General features: G+C 39.3%; 1 protein-coding gene across 1 annotated transcript; it reads right to left on the reverse strand.

The window, feature by feature from the left end:
- Positions 1-5,841: 5,841 nt before the first annotated feature.
- hspb8 (heat shock protein b8) lies at positions 5,842-19,265 on the reverse strand. Its single transcript, XM_083904864.1, has 3 exons — positions 18,641-19,265; positions 15,320-15,383; positions 5,842-7,248 (listed from the first exon to the last, which is right to left on the reverse strand). The coding sequence occupies exons 1-3, from the start codon at positions 19,095-19,097 to the stop codon at positions 7,074-7,076; spliced, it is 696 nt and encodes a 231-aa protein (XP_083760990.1). The 5' UTR covers positions 19,098-19,265; the 3' UTR covers positions 5,842-7,073.
- Between the last annotated feature and the right edge of the window lie 1,366 nt (positions 19,266-20,631).

Consider the following 20,631-nt stretch of genomic DNA (forward strand, 5'->3'; position numbering starts at 1 on the left):
ACAGTTGCTATGCAACTGTGGCCCGCGACCATGTTATTTTACATGACTTTTTGAAACACTACAAAAATGAAACAAAAAATATTATACAGCGACTAGACAATGCAGGAGCACATAATATGTATAAAAAAGTGGATTTTGGGTCATATAAACCCATAAATACTACACAGTGTCCCTTTAAGTGTCCCTTTTTTAGGAAGTACTGCACTTCACTACATTTTAAATCACATTGGTTAATGAGTAAAATAAAATGTTGGCTTGAATTAAAATGAATAAATATTCACACAACTTTGACAGTGATGAGGACGGGTGAATTGGTGCTTTTTAAGGTAATGATTCTCGTAGTATTACGACTTTACGCTCGAAAGATTCATTCTAATACTTCCCTATTACTCCATTAGTTATTAAAGAAGGACCTGATAAACTAAAAAACAACAACTCTGAAACTAACATGAATGTTATAGAATGAATACAAACATTTATTTTTTTAATTTATAAATGAAATAACAAATTTAAAAAGTTAACTTTTTATTACCGTCCTTTCTATAAAGCCTGTTGGATATTAAAATGAAAACTCGGATTAAATTGTGAAATACTCAAGAGAGAGGAAGCAATGAAGTGAGTAAAACCAGATATAAAAAGTAGAGAATTAAAAGGAAAATAAAAGTGGAGAAAATAAAAATTGACACAACAGTAAATAAACAGAATCAATGGAATCCAATTAAACACCAGACCGAAAAGGTCTTCCAAGAATATTAAAACTCTCTGCTGCTCTCAGGTTTTCAGGCAGGTGAACCACGGTAATAAAAATGTTAAATGAGATGTAGAAGGTTCATAAGACAAAGAAAAGGTACAACCAAGGCAATTACCAAACTTTAGAAACCTATTAAAAGAATCTAACATTCATTTCTCAAAGCAGATCGTGGCAAAGTTTACTCTCTCTCCTTTGGCTGTCAACACACATGATGAATTTTGATGAATTTTTTTTAGATAAATTTTTTCCAGTGTAATAAATGTGTAGCAATGTATTCTGATTGGTCTGTGTTGGTTTTTGATAGAAATAAATGAAGAAATGCTCTTCAGAGATAAGGAATTAAAGGTCAATTTATCCTCATAAATTTAATATACTACATTAGCTACATATATTGTGTTTGTAAAAGTTCTAATCACTCATTTGGTTTTTTAGCCTTGGTTAAAAGTCCTATCAGTTGGCAAAGATAGAAAACATGCGATTGACTTCCGTACTCACTGGGACGTCACAGTGCGCTAAATTCCTGGAATTGTTGTGGGGCAACGGTATCCGAAAAACCGGAAGTCCGCGAAGTGTTCTATTCTTGGCTCCACAGTGCAGCACAGAGTTCTACAAAAACTTCCAGCCTCAGAGGATTTATCTGTCCAGTGGATACATGTTATATGTGATGGCAATGTGCCTGCTCGAGCCTGCTAATGATCACTTTTCCAAATGCTAACTGCTGTTAGCTCCCAGTAGCCTGTGTGGCTGAAGTTTTGTTTTACTAGTTTTTTTTGTTTTTGTTTTTTTTAAAGAGATACTAAAACAGAGCGTTTTGAACAGGGCCGTTTTGGCAGGGTGATTGAACTGCTGTGGTGCTTCATCCTTATGGTATTTTGACCAAAGCATGTTCATTAGGACACCAGGGAACTAGGTTCACTTGGAGAAATAGGGTATACTATGAGTCCTTTAAAACCTTTTGATGATAATGATATGGGTCTACTTGTATTTATACTACAACTCTCTTTTAGATTCCTTCCCATTCTTTTCAGGACTCTGCTGCTGAAAGGAACCTGTAGAGTATGTGTAGACATACTTGCTCTCTGAACTGCTCTGTGATTGGTCACAGACACAGTTTATATTAGTTGTGATGCTGTAAACGAACGGAGGCTAGAGGAGATGCTGAAGTGTTGTTCGCTCTCATATCACTTGATTTACATTATTCTGACAAGTTATTATGAAATGATTGATCACTAACACCAAGCAATCCTGTCTACTGTACCTATATTAGTTATTTCAGTCGCACTGTGGGTATATGCACCTCTAATGTCCATGTCAGGATAGAAGTGGTTTTGTGGTTGAAACTGAGGAACCAATTTTTCAGGCAACTCCAGGATCAGGAGTAGCAGAGAATCCCAAGTTAACCTCTCACGGCTGCGTATCCCACAGACAGACTAAGTCTGTGGGTGAGGATTCACACCAAGTGTCAGAAAACATCTGTTTAATCTGTTCATCTGTGCTCCAGTGGACAATCCGCCAAGATCTAAGGGCACGTTGCTCTAAAAATATAACTCTGACTGCGAGGAAAGCTTGTAGCTCAGTAAAATGTCTTCAATAGCAACAAAGAGAGTATTTCTGCCCCTCGAGGCCTCTGGCAGAAGTATTTAACGTTCCATATAAACTATTGCCACACTGTGGCCTCTGAGTGGTGACACAGAGGGGGAGGAAACAATATCACCAGCTCATGACATGACTGAGAGGCAGAGTCACCACTGACAGAATAGAGTTTACCAGGATGTGAGAATAACAGCCTTTGGGCAACAGATGCACCAGTTCAAACACAAACTGTAATCTCGGTCAACTGCTTGCTATTTACCATCGTGCCCTTAAAAGTTATAAATACAACAAATTAGTCTTCTGACCTCTCCAGAGCAGCAGGACACACCCTTCTCGAGGGCTCGAGATGACTGCTTAATATGTGCTAAAGCAGACAAGAGCCATATATAAAGCCCCCAGGACATTCCTCTGCTTCACCACACCTTGGTTGGTGAGTCTCTCTTTTATCCTTCCCTTGCTCACTAACTCAGATTTAAGTCCAAAACGGCAGCTAATTTTTCATCTTCTCCCAAGTTTCTGTTATTTTTCCGGAACATGAGTCAACAGGCCAAAACAGAGCCATCATATGGGGGGTACAGCAGTTGCGGCCCGAGAAAATTGTGTCTGTCCAGTCGGCTTTTCAATCAGGATGTTGGCCTGCCGCCTTTCCTGGAGCCTGGAGATCCTTGGTGGAGAAATACAGACTGGTTCCAGAGGAGTTTAGCAACCTCGGCTTGGCCAGGGCACATACCTGTTCCACTGTGTGTGCCCTACATCTCTGCGTCGACACATCAAACCGGTCAGAAGGTTAGTGAGGAGCTGTGCAAATGGAGGGTCATCCTGGACGTGGCTCACTTCTACCCCTCTGAGATTTCTCTCAGTGTCAAAGATGGATTCCTGGTGGTTGGAGGTACAGAACATTGAACAGCTCTGTTCATGAAACAGCTCTAAAAGTTCACTTTATGAAATAATTAGTTGAACACACTCGATAGTTTTTTACTATTAACAAATTGCTTATATATACAGTATATCTCACAGTCTCTCACAGTTCACAGAATAAAACTCTCAAAACATACACACTTATGAAAAGGAATCTCTGAGGCAGAGATTAATTTATGTGCTAATAGTTCCTCTGTGTTGTGCTTGATTCATCTTGAGTCCTTCTCTCTTCTTCATAAATTGTAATTTCTCCCCAGGGAAGCATGAGGAGAGGCAAGATGAGCACGGGTTTATTGCCAGATCTTTCACACGGAAGTACAGGTAAACATTGATATTAACCTTCTCACTATAAGCTTTTTACAGCAACAGCAGAGGTGTGTTTTCAGCAGTGCCCTGTGTCTCTGTGCTCACTGTGCTGAGAAATGACACATTGCCTACATTATTTTCAGTATTTGCAGCACTGGCACACTGTTCATAGTAGAATAAATGTGATTCTGTCACTTCAAGGCTCCCAGGTGAAATCGATGCTACCAAAATCACGTCCACACTTTGTGTTGATGGTATCCTAACTATGGAAGCTCCGGTTCCAGAAGCATCTGTTCCTGCTGCCACTATCATTCCTATTAAGGTGATTTAAAATAGAGGAATAATATTTCCTAAATTTGTGCCCAGTAAATATGAGTCAATTAACAGCAGCTGTTCTTTTAGTTTATAGCATAAAAAGTGTAAACTGGGGAAAACGACTCTACTCTTATCTTGTGCAGGCTGAATTCAACAAAATCTGTCTCACAGTTCAGCAAATTAACACATTGTTTCTCAATTTGTGATCTTTTTTTTTTTTTACTGTACTTTAAATGGGTTAAAAACTGCAATTTGTTGTTGCATTGCAGCAGAATATGCAAAGCAGGCATTTGCCTGAAGCTTCAAGTTGAAAACAGCTGATTGATGATTCATACAGAGCAAAAACAATTTCCAAGAACCCAAAATTAATGATCTGCTAAAATGGAAATTTTGCAAAGACACCATAGTTAGAAACCATGTCACCAGGTTACTTATTAATAAATATTGGATGAAATATATATATATATGTAGGTAATGTGGGGTATACAGGTTAGCTATTTCTTCCTGCTCTTTCAGCAAGTCAGTTCTCTACACTGCAATTTATTTTTTTAATGACAAGCTCTGAAAAATGACCCCCGATTGCACCACCCAGTTTCATATCTTTCAAGTTTGTTCTCATGACAGAAACTGACATTCAGATTCAGAAAGCCGAGCTTGCTCACTGTGACCACTCATTTCATTATGCAGTTGGAGATGGAGGCAACGGGAGAACAGGAGGAGAAATGGGAGGAAGCAGAGAGCCCTGAAAAACACTCAGATAGTAGCAGAGGACCAGACGCCACAGATTGTGTATGTGAAGAAGATCATGAGGTGGAGTCTCCACTAGAGGCTCACAGTGATCAGGTCCACCATGACAGTGCTACAGCTGATCTTCAGCAAGATGAGGTGAGGGAGGAGGAGTTGGGAGAACCCCACCCTTCAGTGTCTGCAGAGATTCTTCAAGATTCCTCTAAGCGGCATGAAGACCTGGAAAACCAAGAAAACCCAGATACAGACGTGTCCAAACAGCCAGAACACAACGAACCAGCCACAAATGGAAAGACCCAGGTCATGGATCCAGATAATGGATTGGTCGAGGCTGTGAAGAAGATCAACTTGCCTGAGGAGCAGGAGCTGGGCAAAAGTCCACAGAGTGAAGTCACAAGCCAGGAGCTGGAGACTCCAGACGTAAAAGAAGAACACACCGAGTAGACGGAATCACAGTATCGCTCAAATGCTGCACACAACACATACCGAAAAAAACAGCCTGCACAGCTTTCCATGCATTAGGTCTGCAGATGCATTTCATAATCAATAAACAGCCAAATAACTATTCCTGCATTTGGAGCTCCAATAAAGCTAATAGCATGTAAAAAACATATTGTGTTGGTGTTACTATATTTTTCTCAATATTGCCGTAAATTGCAGGATAAATTCATGAAAATATGCAACTGAACATCATAGTCAGTGTTTAGAGTTCAAAGTGATTAATTACAGCTAATACGCTAATGTTTTAGCTGAGAGGATTTGACATTAGTCAGATAGCATAAGTTTGCACAGCTGTGCATTCATCACCTCACCTCTACAGAAACACGCCAAAGGAAAGTCTGGTGTGATTCCAATTATGCTGTTTCCATGGCAGCACAAGTCCACATTTATCAGTGAATACAGATATTAGACAAGTGATGTGAGCTGGAACAACACTTCAACTACTGAGGCCTTTTGTTGATTATGGTGATTCAAGTTGGAGCATTGTTTTTTTTTCAAATTTATATCAATCTTCCATTTTGAAAGCTCTGGCACAGCTGCCCGAGTGTGTTCGGTCCATTTTGCAGAACAAAGCATTAAGCTCATCCCTAATCTACTGCCCAAATCCTGTTATCCATCAATAAAAGCGCAGCCTCCCTGGATCCCTGGAACTGGGCCCATGAGTGGCACGACTATCAATAAAAGACACATGTTAAGACACGCAGAGAAACTCACCAGTAATTGTTTTTTTTTTATTATTGCAACAGCCAATACAAAGACATCAAGAGAATGTAAAGAATAGAGGAAGCAAACGTCTTTGGTTAACAAGTCAGACTGTCCTTGCCAACATCCATGTGACATAATTTTGAATTCTCAATTTAAAAAAAATAATAAATATATTCAAACCATATTGCAAACCCTGGAAGAGTTCAGTTTAATATGTAGAATTAATTCAAAGTACAGTGTATGTACAACACATTTTGCTAGAACACATGATTAATACACACTCTCTATACCTTCTAAGTGTTTTATCAGTTTAGGTGACATTCATTAACTAAAATAAAAGCACTACATTTTCCATCTCTAGCACACTGAAAACATGAACTATGACATCACGTGGATGCTGATGACATCATCATGTCCACCAAACCAGCTGGGCTGTAACCACAAATCCTAAGAACAATACAGAGAAAAGATTAAGCCTCCATATTATCCTGTTCATCGATAGAATCAATAGAAAGAAACTTTACTGGCAGCCAAGTGAACTTAATTCATCTCTTATCTTTTTCATCATAAATATCTATTTTCTGAATCTTTGTTATTTATGTAAGTTATTAATCAGAGAAAACAAACCATATGTGGTTTTGTTGTAATGACAAAACATGATGATGATGATGGCACTTTCCTTTTATTCTATTCTATTGTATTCGTTCTGGTCTATTCTGGTATGTGTCCGTGGTTCCATGCTTACTAAAATGAGGGCTCACATCGAACTTGACCCAAACCTAATCCTACATTCTATTCTATTTTTATATGTTGTCTGGAGCATTCACAATCAATGTAAATCAGTCACATGGTCACTAATCCAGGTCTGGACGTGCTGATGCAGCCATTGGTGCATTAACATCACACACATGGAAATTAGGTTTTGGCCTTTACAGTTTTTTTTTGTATTATTTTTATGCAAAAAACACTTTTTTGTTGTTGTTAACAGCCATAGAAAGAAGTGAAGGATAATTAATATATGGAGCAAACTCTTATTTCCATCATTTGGAAGATGAGGCACTTGATTGTTGAGACATATATTCAGTATGTTTATGACATAAAATCTTGAAAATCTCCTCGAATATTTGGCACATTTTATAATCCAGGTTTGTAACGACATGAAGTTGAAAGCCACACATTTCACATCAAACTTGAACTTGACTGTGCATATGTCATGTTAGTCAAAGGGCTTCAGGGTTTAGACCAGGGGTGCTTCTTGGGGCTTGGAGAGTTCCACCTCGTGTGTTTGGTCGGCCTGAGAGCCCTCGTTACTGAAGAGGTGATACGGAGGCGTCTGTCGAGCTTCGATGATGAGGACACCCTCTGGGGACAAAGAGGCGAAGACTGCCAGAGGGTCCACATCTAACGGGATCCTGATCAAACAGAGAAGATGATGGTGTGTGAGGGATAGTCTTTTACACAAGAATATATGTTTGGTATCAGAAATGTGTTTATTGGTAAAATGGTTGTGGTTAAACAGAATGTTTAAAAAACATGAGTGGGAGGAAGAATATTAAGAAAATAAAGAAAAGCATTGGTGAGAAAGAAAACAGCCCAGAGGAAATGGTTAAAACTCTTTCTTGGAGAACCTGTGACATTTATCTATAATAGCTGTGTAAAAATAGTTAAATGCTGGGCTCTGTCAATACACACAAACTGCCTGCAGTCAGATTATTTTTGCACCATATGTCTAGGAGAGGGAATACAAACAAGGCTTAGTGGAGGATTTAGACTGCTATTAAAAACATTCACCCTGTCATTCTTTGCTGGTAAAAAAAGACACTATCTCACACACCAGAGCTGAACTGAAAACCATCAGGATTATTATTCGTCAAAAACAAAAAGATTCTTTAACAAAGACAAGGGGGAGAAAACAAACAGTGGATCAAGGGGAGAGATTTACAAAATGAAACCAGTAGTTTTACACTCTCACACACATTTGCATATGTCTATACTTAAACTTATAAACTTATACTTTCCCAATCTACTTAACAAACTATTTAGCACAATGCTTTTATATATTGAGTAATTTTTAATTAAAAAAGTTGTTACCTAAAAGTTAAAGGAAAATAGAAAATGTAGATCAAAAATGTCTAAAATCAAAAATGAGACACTTGCATGTGTATAGGTATGTATGTATGCGTATATGTGTATGTGTGTATATGCGTATGTATGTATGTATGTATATATATATATATATATTATTTTATTTTTTTCTATAACTCTGTATAGCATGTGCTGTCTAGTGGGTTGGGGTGGGGGGTCTTATTTCTGTTTTTTGTATTATGTCTGTTTGAAAACAATAAATTGTGTTTAAAAAAAAAAAAAAAAAATTAGACACTCAGTTTAATCAAGCTAAGGCCATAGTCTGACTAAACAGGCAATCGGACAACAGCTGAGTCCAAGTGTACATTTGGTGGAGAACATTTCTGGCCGTTTACGCCCGAGCTTGTTGGGGAAAGGGAAATAACATGAAGAACTGGGTGGAATTGGTTTAGCAAAAATTAAATAGTTTTATTAATAAGGAAGGTAAATTTAAAATATATATATATATATATATATATGTATATATACATATGTATACACCCACAAAACAAAAGGAATAACTCAAAGTCTGGCATGCAGGCCGAGCCAAAATAACTAACAAACAGTAACTAGAGATCACGCACACAAGACAGTCAAACTTCAGAACAAACACAGTGCCCTTGAGAGACTCTCTGCTCCTGATTTATGACAGGTGTGAGTGAGCAGGCAGGATCCAGAGGCACCATTCAGGAGCAAGGGCTGGTACATGCTATCTGCATACTAGAACATGATGGCAGACACAGGCCGTGACACCCCACCTCTGCAGGTGGCGCTGTATCACATGTTATAAGCTAGTGTGTATATTGAACTTCGTTGTTGACATTTATGTCACTGGAAAACAAACCTCCAGAGAAGGACGATGAGATGGATCGAGCTGTGGTTCTGTATGTTTCGTACCTGCTGTACATGTTAATCGTCAGACTCTAGTCCGACTTAGCGTATTAATGCAGGAGTAATCGGACTAGGAATCAAATTATCCAGGTATGTTAGTCCGATTAAGGCCCACTTTAAATTACGCTTTTCGCGACAGCGGGACTGGCGACAGCTGGAACCCCGTGTAAAGAGAATTCCAGCTGTCGTAGTCCCGCTGTCTTCAAATTTTCTCCCGACAACTCAGTGGGAGTCCCCAACAATTTCAAAGTGTGAAAAAAGAGAACGCGTCGGGCTCGTGACAGCGGGAGGTCAGGGTTTAGGCGATTAGCATAACAAAAATGCAACAGCGGCTACGGGAGGCCGGCTACGATCGCACAGTTGAGCAAGTAAAGAGGAAAGTTGTAAGTGCCGCAGGTGTCCTGCCAAATTTACGACAGCGGCGTCCCGACAATGGGAAATTTTGCCGCTGTCGCAAAAAGCATAATGTAAAGTGGGCCTAAGACTAAAATCTGACTTTTCAGAGTGCTGCAGCTTAAGTGCTAAAGTGTGCGCCTTGAAGGAAACATGCTACTTAGTTATCATAGTGATTTTTGATAATCAAGTTGGTTGTAGATTTTGAACTTAAGATATGATTCACAGACACATTCTTTTCTTTTTATGTTTATGAAGACACCCTAATGCCCCCGATGTTAATCTTACCTAAACCTGTATTTCTAACCATAAAAACAAGGCAACATTACCAGAAAAATATTTGAGTCTCATCTCATCTTTGTTAAAATGCTACTTTTTTTCATTTTTGAATGAAGCCTCTCTGTCCTGAGCTGAGTCTTCTCTAACAGAGCAGCACGGCTACTGTCGGTCAGCGTGACAGATGAGCCAAGGCAATCTCAACTCTGAAATGCTCCACAACCTTTGCCTTCTCCATTGACCTCTTTCTCTCGCTGGCCTACTCTGTGATTGGTCAACTCCTCTCAGACCACTTTACTTAAAGGTTATTATGGAATTATTGTATCAGTTATGACAAAAAATGTGTTGACTATGCTGACTACCCAAGCTAAAAAATGACCCTACACACACATACAAACACACACACAATAGTAAGAGAGAGAGGGACTGTAAAAAAGAGATCCCACCATACTCTGTCTTTATCCGACACTGTGGCCAAATATGGGTATTGTGGGTTTTCTCTTCTGTGTGAGCAGCCAAGTGTCTGCGAGTTAATATAAACATCAGGCTGCTTGTTCACTGCAGAAGACTGTGGGCCAACTCTCTATTTAATTAGAGAGTACTCTCCAAAGGTTTCCCACTCCACTGAGAAATACAAGTCAAACAGGGCTGAAGACTTCACAGCAGATGTACGGTATGAAGGGGTCAAGGCAGGTCTATTCCTGTGGTCAAATACAGTCAAAAGTCTTCAACAGCAACGTCTAGACATATTCCAAAAATACAAAAAAAGAAGGAATGCAAAGAAAAACATTATGGGATAAAACATGGATTCAATCAAATGAGATCCTCTAATCCTCAAATGGTGATGCTATTGTAGACATATGGAAAATAGGCCATAATAATTACTTTTAAATCCAACTGTAGGATTTTAGTTAATCCCATTTGACATTAAAAGATTAATATTATTGTAGTAAAAAGGTCTAAAGAGGATTGTTACAGGTCAGTGTTCAGTCGAGAGTAACGGTGAGTGTGTGAGTGTCTGAGAGCTGTAGTTACACATTTAGACACAGTTTTAGTATCTATCAGTATCTATCAGGGAGCCAATTCCTGCAAAGTCAAATCAGTCAGACGCCCTATTACATGGGAGTAGAATCCTTATCTGTGCAGCTTGGGGAGTTTGTTTAACTTTCGCAAAGCTCACATTTTATCTCACACATCAATTTTTTATGGCAACAAAAAACACGGTCCAATATATTTTTGCCTTGCAGAAATGGTGAGGCAGAGAACGACAGGACAATGAGGCCAGACCTGGTGTTTCTACTGTGTGTGTCTGTGTTTGATTGTTCTTAGAACAATGCGTTGTGATTATTAATTCGCCTTGCAGCAAAAAGGCAAAAAGGAAACGTGGTTTCAGGACCTGGTCTGAACAACAGCTTTTCTGCATGGAGTTTGCTCGCCCCATGTGTCTTTGGATTTTCTCAGGATACTCCAGCGATTCCTCATGTGGAGAAGTGGTAGACAACATGAGGTTAGGCAGTTGCCAAATTACCTTAAAAAAGACTGGAAGCTGTGTTCATAGTGTTATTGTAATTGCATCGTGTTGTAAAGTGTTTAACATTTAGTAGATGAACTTTATGATCCTTCCTACATCCTACACACTCACACACAAACATGGTGCATTAATATCACACATCTCTTGAGAGAAGAAACAGAGGCAGAATATCAGCTTCCTGAATATTAAACCACTGCAGATGTGTCACATGACCTGAGGTCAGAGCATAGAGTTAATAAATTACACATTTCGCACTGATTTGGATCAGAGTTCAACAGAAAAAAAAAGATTCTGTCAACATGATCCATGGTGATGATGAATTAATGTTTAATTTGTGTTAACACTTTAACAGTTTTCACTTCACATACTTTGCTGTTTTCTCGGCTCCCTGTTATACTGAACATTTAACTGCATTGGAGTCACTTGTAATTTTATACTTCAATGTGACTACAGAGTAAAGCATTTGGACGGTTTACACCACTACAGTTATGCTTCTATCAGCTTCTATCAGCTATGACATTAAAATGCTTGATATACTCTTCAATACATCATTGATAACAATCTGATGAATGACTGTGACCTTCACATTGTCACTGCAGTATTTGCCTGTAAGGCGTGAATGGAGGTTAAATCCCATAGGTACCGTGTTGTACCAAGTGAATTGACTGAGAGGGAATTGTTTTAAAACTTGTCATTTTATCTCTTCAATGCAAAGCAATGCTTTGTCTGCTCTCTCTTTCATTTTTGATTTGTGTATTGGGGCCAGTTATTTACACATCACCCCTCCCTCCACCACCCTATCCTGTCACCATGGTTGTAAGTTTTGCTTTGCTTGGGAGCACAAGTCTGATCTGGGGGGGTTTCCAATTAAAAGGATTGTGATGTGACCAGTAGGGGCCTGTAGTGCAACTGCTTCTTCAATTACCCAGAAGGAAATTAGCAGAAGTGGAGTGACGCACCAGTGAGACGGCGATTCGCACCAACGATTAAAGCTGCTGTTTGAAGTCCTCCTACTGTCCCAATTAAAACAGAGAGGCAGACAGGTCGTGGAAACTTCTTCAGCCCATTGGACTCAGCTTTATTATAAAAGGAGAACTGCTTCAAACTTATTTGTGTTGTGTTTGCTTTAGTACCAGTGGCAACTGTTTACAGCTAACTACAGCTAATAGGTTTTCACTGGAGGATTGTTTGTCCACTCAGAGCAGGTATGAAACTTTTTACAGTAAAAGACGTGGATACAATATATTTTTTGCATTGTTAAGAGATAAATACATGTACTTGCTTCAAATAAAGGTATATTTCTATGGTATTTATTCACAGTAATATTATTAGTATTAATAATAATATTAAGAAACAGGCAGAGTCAGTATCTGTGGATGATAAGTTGGTGCTCGGTCATTTTACTGAATGAAAAAGGAATAGAAACAAATATCTGTGTACAAGCAATATTGAAGAGAGGATGTTTGGTTCAGGGGCTAAAACTTCATCACTTCATTGCGTCAGGTGACTATGATGACTGTTTTAAGATTTCACCAAACAGTCCTAGCTGTGCACATTTTTCTCACATTGACTGGATAGGGTTAGGGTTATCAATATAGATGGATATTAGGGCTGTAATGATACACAAACTCACAATTCGATTTGTATCACGTTTTTTGACCCACGGTTCGATACATTCCACGATTTTTTATTTATTTAAAAAAACATTTTATTTAAACAACATTTACTTATATAACAACTTAATGTAACATTTAAAGCGGAACTAGACCGGAAGTTCCTATAATCGCTGTTTTTTTTGGTGTGTATCTGCGTAATTACCTTGTTTATGAAGCCTGACGGTTCGAAACAAACAGTTCAGCCATTGCTGAGAACGTTGTGTTTTATTGTAATCTCGGGGCTCAACGAGATCACTGAAAATCCCGTACTAGTTACGTAAGCAGCGGTTCAACCGATCGTCCTGCTCCGGGCGGTAGTCCGGGCACATCCGGTTGCGTACATTGAACCGCAGAAGAAGAATAACGTCCGTTGTGGAGGTGTTTCACGAGCAACAGTGTCTTCTGACTCTGGGTCTGACTCCGGTTTAAAGTCATAAAGGGACTGCGGCGGGGAGTCGTGATGAAGCTATTTTTAAACACTGTTAAAACAATGTTTTGATAATGAGTAGCAATGCATCCACCGCTCCAGAGGGGGAGCTGCGCTTCTGAGAGCTGACGTGATAGATTACGTCACTTCCAGATACCTGGCCAATCACAACACAGGTGGGAAGGCTCTACGCTGGCTGGCCAATCACAACACACTCTGTCTTCTCGGGCGAGATTTATGGCTGAAATAGCGTGACTGACAAGCGCTTCGAAAAGGACAGATTTCAATCGGCTCGTTTACATCAACTAGGAGGATTTTGACCAAAAAACAACTTAATGTATGTAAGTAGACCTCCATAACTCACATATATGTGCAACAGGACCACTCTATGTGACCTTTAATAACAAATATTTTGGAACATTGTGAACAGATTTGAACATGAATAAATAAATAAATAACCAAAGATTTCTCTCTTTTCTGTAACAAAATAATACTGTTAAAAAATACTAGTACTGCTGGAATCTGTGGATTCTCTGCTGTTTACATAATCACGCTGACGCGCCGGTGTCGGTTTTAAACATGTGCGCTGTAACGTTTTTTTCCGCTCCTGCTGGTTTGATCCATCTGTATTTTAATTGTGTTTGGTGAACATAAGAATGGTTTATATGAGCTTTTAGTTGAGTTTCTGACCTTTCTGTGGGTATGCAGCATGTCTGTGTTTGTTAAAGTTAGATATGGTTTTATGACGCTTTTGTCGATGCGTCTGACGCTGCCCGCGGTACTGAGGACATCAGTAAAGAAGAGGTTAACGATTAAAAAACATAACGCGTTAATGATGACTGTAATTAATTAATCACAATTAACGCGATGATCTGACACCACTAATAAAAATACTAGTAATTTGAAAAGTGAGAAGTGAAAAGCACTAACAGCTCATATCATGTGGCTGACTGGAAAAATAACTGGGAGTTAGAAAGGGCGTTTCGCGATTCTGTTTTCTCACGCCACGAGACAGGTTCGTGGATCCGAGTATCGCGATTTCGATACGCATATCGTTACAGCCCTAATGGATATAGATGTGAAAAAATATTTTTAATGTGCAAAAAAACTATGAGGGAAAAAAATGCCATCCGAGACAAATTCAAACTCTGATGAAACATGTTACATGATACATTGTTTGGCTGAATATATTATGACATATGCTAGCTTAAAAACACAACAAGACTTTGGCTAAGTTGACAGTTTACTGTTGTGTGTCTACAATTGAAGAGTATTGTTGCCTTCATGAACTGTTTTATTTCAATACGTTTTTTTTTTTTTCTTGAGATGGTGAAATAATACAACTATTACCAATAACAGTTTTCTTGACTCCTTGGATGGTAACAAGAATATTGTTGTTAAATATTTTATAATAGCGATACATAATTATCCATGTAATTTAATGCTGTCACCATAACAAATCTCAGCTATCACCTATAAGCTCTAAAACTGAACATTGGCAGCCACTATTTGGTGCTTTCAGTGTAGACAGCAGGTTTATGGGCCAAACACACTGTTTACACCCCAGCTAACAGTGAGAGGCAGGGATTGAGTTGGAGTCAAAGACATTACCCAGGGGCAGATTTTTTCACAATAAGCACATTTGTACTCGGTTAACAGTTTAGAACCGTGACAGCAACGTTGTTTCAAATATCTGCTTGACAAATGCAAACATGAGACCTGAGGACTCATTTTTCAACGTTCTAATCTGACTTTGAAATTATCAGCAGACTTTAAGGTTTCTCCACAAAAAACACAAACACTTTTTTGTGACATTAAAGGACTTGGTGACATTAAAGCTAATCTCCAAAAACAGCCAGCTGCGTATGAATGCAGATAAACTAAAAAGCTGGGAAATGTTTCTTACTCAATAAAAAGGCTCAGAGGATGGTGCACCATGTACAGAATCTAAATGAAATTGGAAATAAAATCAATCAAACTAAAGCCTCCTTAAAACATGATTGTCAAACTAGAAGGATAAACCGGAAACCAAATCTGTCTCCCTAACCTCCACATTCTACATATTCACATGTATATAATCTGTCTATAGAAACAAACAGTTGTCATGAGTAAATGATAAAATATGCTTCATTAAGCAGGGAAAACATAGTGTGTGCTTATGATAATGAACTTGAAATTGTACTCACTGTATCTTCTTTGTGAAATTCTTTGTCACTATTCCTCCTTCCTCCTGCTTCTCTTCATGTTTCCCTGTTTGGAAAACACATGAGCAAAGAATCAAGTCAGGCCAAGTTCAAGCTGCCCTTGAATCTTTCCAACATATTTAGGAGGAATGTGGCGTAGGGCTGAACAATTTATCTAATCGAATCTAACGCCATGTTACCAAAACACAGGAGGCGCAATATTTAATTATATAGAAAATCTTAAAGGTGCATTATGTAATAAATCTAAAGCAACTGGCCATAAAATCCTCCTAATATGTCACAGAGACTCAGGAATAATGTTCATATAACAAACTGAACTCACCAACAACAACAGTACAGACAAAATATTTGCATTAAAAAAAATATTTTGCAGACTGCAAATCATGTTTATGTTTTGAAATCATGTTTTGGCATGTGGCGCCACCTACCGCCATCTACCAATTATTGCATTCAGTAGAGTCTCAGCTGCCGCGCAACCATGGGTTGCCAGTTACGCCAAAAAACGAAACCTAAAAGACCTCTGTATTTTGAATTTGAATGTAGTTACTGTTTTTGGCCACATTCTTACATATGGCACCTTTTAAGCCAAAATGTGGTCAAATTACCATTTTGATCTTTACACATCATATTCTACAGAGTGGAGAAAACTTCTTTGTTTCTCACAGATCTGCACAAACAATCATTTTAGATCAGTTATTCAAATGAAAATAAGAATACTGGTTTAAAAATGACCATTCCCTCTGATATCAAAACATCGCAATCAGTTTCCATCAACATAATCACAATTACATACTTATTCAAAATGGTTCAGCCCCAATATGACGTGAAAAAGGGTCTCGATGCAAAACATTTCTCTGTTGCTTATTTCTACTTTGACTCTTCTAGGGTGGGTTTCAATGGACATGCTGAAATGATGAACACTCATTTATTCCCTGAAGTTATTATTATATGTATGTTATGACACACACTGGTCTGAAGTTGGGGAGAACAGCTCGGCCTGGAAAGCCCCCACCTCCTGCTTTTTTGATTGTTTATGATTGCTCTATCTGTCAGTCCTGCCAGCAGCTGCTCTGAAGCTGCAAAATGTCAACGCCACTGCGAGCGGCATGGCCAGCTGGACTATGTGCTACCTTATACCCCCACAGTGACATCTCCTCCAGTCCTAAGTGCTGGACTGTGCCAGAGTTTGAGGCTCCAGAGGGAAGTGAGCTGAGATCACTGGTGAAGTCATGAGACTATTATGAAAACCTCGTCTTGACTTCAGACGTCAAACTGGGCCCTTGATTCCATCCCACAGATATTTGATGAATAACAGAGGTTTGGTTGGAGAGTGGTCCGACATGACTGTCCTTCTTTTCAGATCCCTCACAACTTGAAAGCCAAATAGCCGATGCTGTACGTAATGTTGTATGTTCTGGGAGGAGACGTGACAGATGGTGACTTATACTTAGTTGTGGATGAGTTTTCACCAAGGACAGACTTGTATATTTCACAAATGAAGATGGGCGAGGCAGCTTAGTTTGAATCATGCACTGTCTCCTCCCTTCCAATCAGTGCTGTAAAACCTCTGCTCAGATTCTTTGAATTACTTACTGCTGAGTCAAAACATTCAGCTTAAATTTGATGATTTGTGGTTTTGTTTGCAGAATGCAATACTGACTAACAACTAACCCTAACGTCATAAGACAAAAGAGTCAACATTTTCACCAGAAAATGTAAACGAGGTGCCGCACATAACTATCTTTTTCCTTTTGTTAATCTGGTCACTTTCTTGATGGTGAACAACGTGAACAAATTATTTCAGTTTGCTGGTCCATCTGTCTTGTGTAACTGTTTCTATTCTGGATAATAAAAACTATAAATACCCCCACACCAATTGTCTGTTTATGTTCATCTGATCAACTGGAAATTTGCTTGGAGTGTAAATGTCGTGACAAGCCTTCTACGTGTTATTAAAAACACTAAAACAAACTGAAATTCTTAAAGACCTTATTTGTATTTCAGCATTCAGGGCCCACAGAAAATGTGTATGAGAGTTAATCCATTAAAAACCATCTTCAACAGAGCTGCCACATCATGCTCATTGTTGATTTCACAATCTTCCAGTAGAATTTTTAACCAAATATGAACACGCTGAACCTCAGTGAAAGCTGACTTGTTAAAAGACCAGTTAGACAGTTAGACTGTGGCAGACACGCAGGCCCAAAATGGCGCTGACTGAATGACACAACTGGCATACCAGCATTGTGTTCATAAAACACTACTGCTGCCCTCTGTGTCTTCCACAACACCGGCTATCCCTGGAATCCATGTTCGCCTTTTAAAGAATTGAGGAATGTGAACTGAGGAAGCAATTCTTATGTTACTCCCATAAAAAGTGACTGAGCTGGAACATGATCCTGACTCAGAAGAAGAACAGGGTCCACTAGGTCAAAGCGATGCCCTATTTCCAGAACATTCTCTCTGGTGTTTAAGGCCAGTGAGTGACTTCTCTTAATGTAAACAGAGACTGTTGTCACGGGCCTTGCCTCAAATCTAAATCCAGCTCCTGAGTGGCTGAGGGAATGGATCTACAGGAATTTGAAACAGGTGTCTAAGCTTGAGGATCTGCCTGCCAATGTCCCAGTCCCTGAAATCTGTCCCGCTCTCGTTATTAGTGCGACCTCGACCATTTTACGCCACAGAGGCCTTCATTCACTGTTTCCAGGGAGGCTATTTCATTGATTACATTAGTATGTAGAACCTGATAACTGTGGTCCTTCAAATCCTGAATCCTTGTCTCAGCTGCTAAAGACATTTGATGAACAGTCAATTAAAAGAAAAAGATCCTAGGAGTCTAAATTCCTTTCGTAAAAATTGCACTTAACTAATGATAGAATGTAAACATTGGTAATTATTGAATTACTTGGCTGAATTTAAATGATATACTTAAACTAAACAACTACAATATTTAATGTAGGACTCTTTCACCTTGATTTACTCTACATTATCTGTACTCTTCATGATTGTGTGAATAAAGCTTAGATATTCAAAGATCATGATCAATAATTCACTATAATGTAAGGTTTTCATGATGTACATCCTCACATTCTCCAAATATGAATATTCATCTAAGGACATGAGCTGACCTTGGTGTCTCTGCTTTATGCAGAGATCAGGTGTTGTTTTTGAATGTGTTCTATAAATAAAACGGAATCATTTCCCATATGATTGTGAACTGCATTAATCCATATCAGAGTTTACTTTTCCTTCTCAGCTCCCTGCTGAATAATAAAGTCACTTTTCCGATTCATCACAACTCACCTGACACTTCTACAAACCCGTCCCGTGTTTTCACGTTTAATTCCTCTGGTTTGAAACTGTGGACGTTCACGCAAACTTTCCACGGTTCTCCCCCGCCGCTGCAATTGCTGCCGCTGCTGGATGCGATGGTGGTGGGGGAGCTCCGGGACGAAGGCTCCCCGTACCTGCTGGTGTACAGCGCGGGGCCTCCCGTGGAATGGCGCGGGGGGAAACCTGTGCGTAACGTGCTGCTGAAAGGCGACGGACTGAGGCGTGAGCTGAGCCGACCCGGCCGAGCCCAGCCCGGCCAGTCCATCGCCAGATCATCAGGGAAAGGTGGCATCCCAAACTCATCGTCCATAAACCGAGACGCGAGCTGATCCCGGAACGGAGACTGCTCCCTGAACGGTGACTCTCCAAACGGATCTCTGGGAAACCTCTGCCGGCTTCCCATGGTGTAAAAGTCTCCCTCTGCCATGTCCAGAAAAGTTCTGCTTCCTTTTACAAAGTTAACCAAAGTTTTCCTTTCTCTTAAACTCAGTAATTCCCTACGTCTGATAAACTCTTTTGGATGACGCGCATCACCGTTACGCAATCAATCACTTGTTGATCCGACAGCGAGCTACAGAGTGAAGTTTCGTGAGTCTTCAAGTAAACTGATGACTTTCCTTCCTGCGCTGGGTTTTTATACTGGGACCTTCCCATATTGTGTGTGTATGTGTGTGTGTGTGTGTGTGTGTGTGTGTTCTGGGAAAGTGCTGGGAGGATCTGGGACGCGCGCGCACTGTAAAATATTACCAAAGTCAAACTGAATATTCAAACATTTATTCTATATAAACTATGGTGAAAGAATAACATGCTTTCTGTCCGAATATATCATTTGTATATTATTTATCAAAACACTTAAAAAAAAAAACTTCAATAAAGAGATGACATTTGTTGCTGATGTGGATTTGTTTTACAGTGTAGACACCGCAGCTGACCTGAGACCAGCCTCCCTTTGACCAAAATAAGTCAGTGAGTTTATGTCACTCATGCTCAGCTGGAGCTCCCTGCTCCTCATGACTCACTGGCTTTTTAATAGAAAATAACGCAGACTCACTGATGTCACAGTGCAGATACAACACAAATATACTCTCTGTTTACTCCAGGAAACAAACAGTTTACAGATCACACAGTAAAAGAGACTTCACAGGCCGGTGTTTCACTCAGAACAGGATTTTATTTCACTTATTCTGAACACGCAGTGTTGTGGAAGGGGGATCAGTGGTATATGACATATTATTACAGTCAACGTTACACTGACACAAGATAAAATGTGACAGCTTCAAAAAAAAAACATATGTCTGCAAGTTATGCTTTCATATGGAAAAAAAAGAGGGGGGGGGGGGGTAGATTTGAACACTAAAACACTGGACCACTATTGCTGTATGACATTTTTAATTTAAATGAAGAGAGAGGTCTTCTACACAAAGACAGATTCCACCCACTGATGCCTATAATGAGCATAATGACTACAGTTACCTGGACACCAATAATCGGAATATTGATCATATTCTGATGGTTCAAATGATATGTAAATGAGTTGGTAGTGGATAATGTCATCCATATTCCAATTTGCATGACATCCACTGTTGTGAAAACTATATTTATAAAAATACTCCACAAGTCTTAATCAGATAAGGATGTTGTTGAAATAAAGCTATGATATGGAGGATTTGTAGTTTAGAGAGACCAGACACTCCCCTCATTTCCACTGTGTCTATCGGTACTGGAAATAGAAATGGACCATTACTGCAACTTGGCAGAGAGTTTCAGAGATGGATAGATTTCCTGGAGTCATCTGTGGTGTATGAGACATGTGTTTTTCTGTGCCAAGCTCATGAGAGCAGCTCAGAACAGTTAGCTGTGATTCCACAACAAACCTGAGATTGAAACTCAACAATCAACCGCAGCCGTAATGTGGATGTAAGTCATGATGACAACACTATGCTCTGTTTAAACACAAATAT

Source organism: Microchirus variegatus, assembly GCF_963457635.1.
Source record: "Microchirus variegatus genome assembly, chromosome: 18".
NCBI lineage: Eukaryota > Metazoa > Chordata > Actinopteri > Pleuronectiformes > Soleidae > Microchirus > Microchirus variegatus.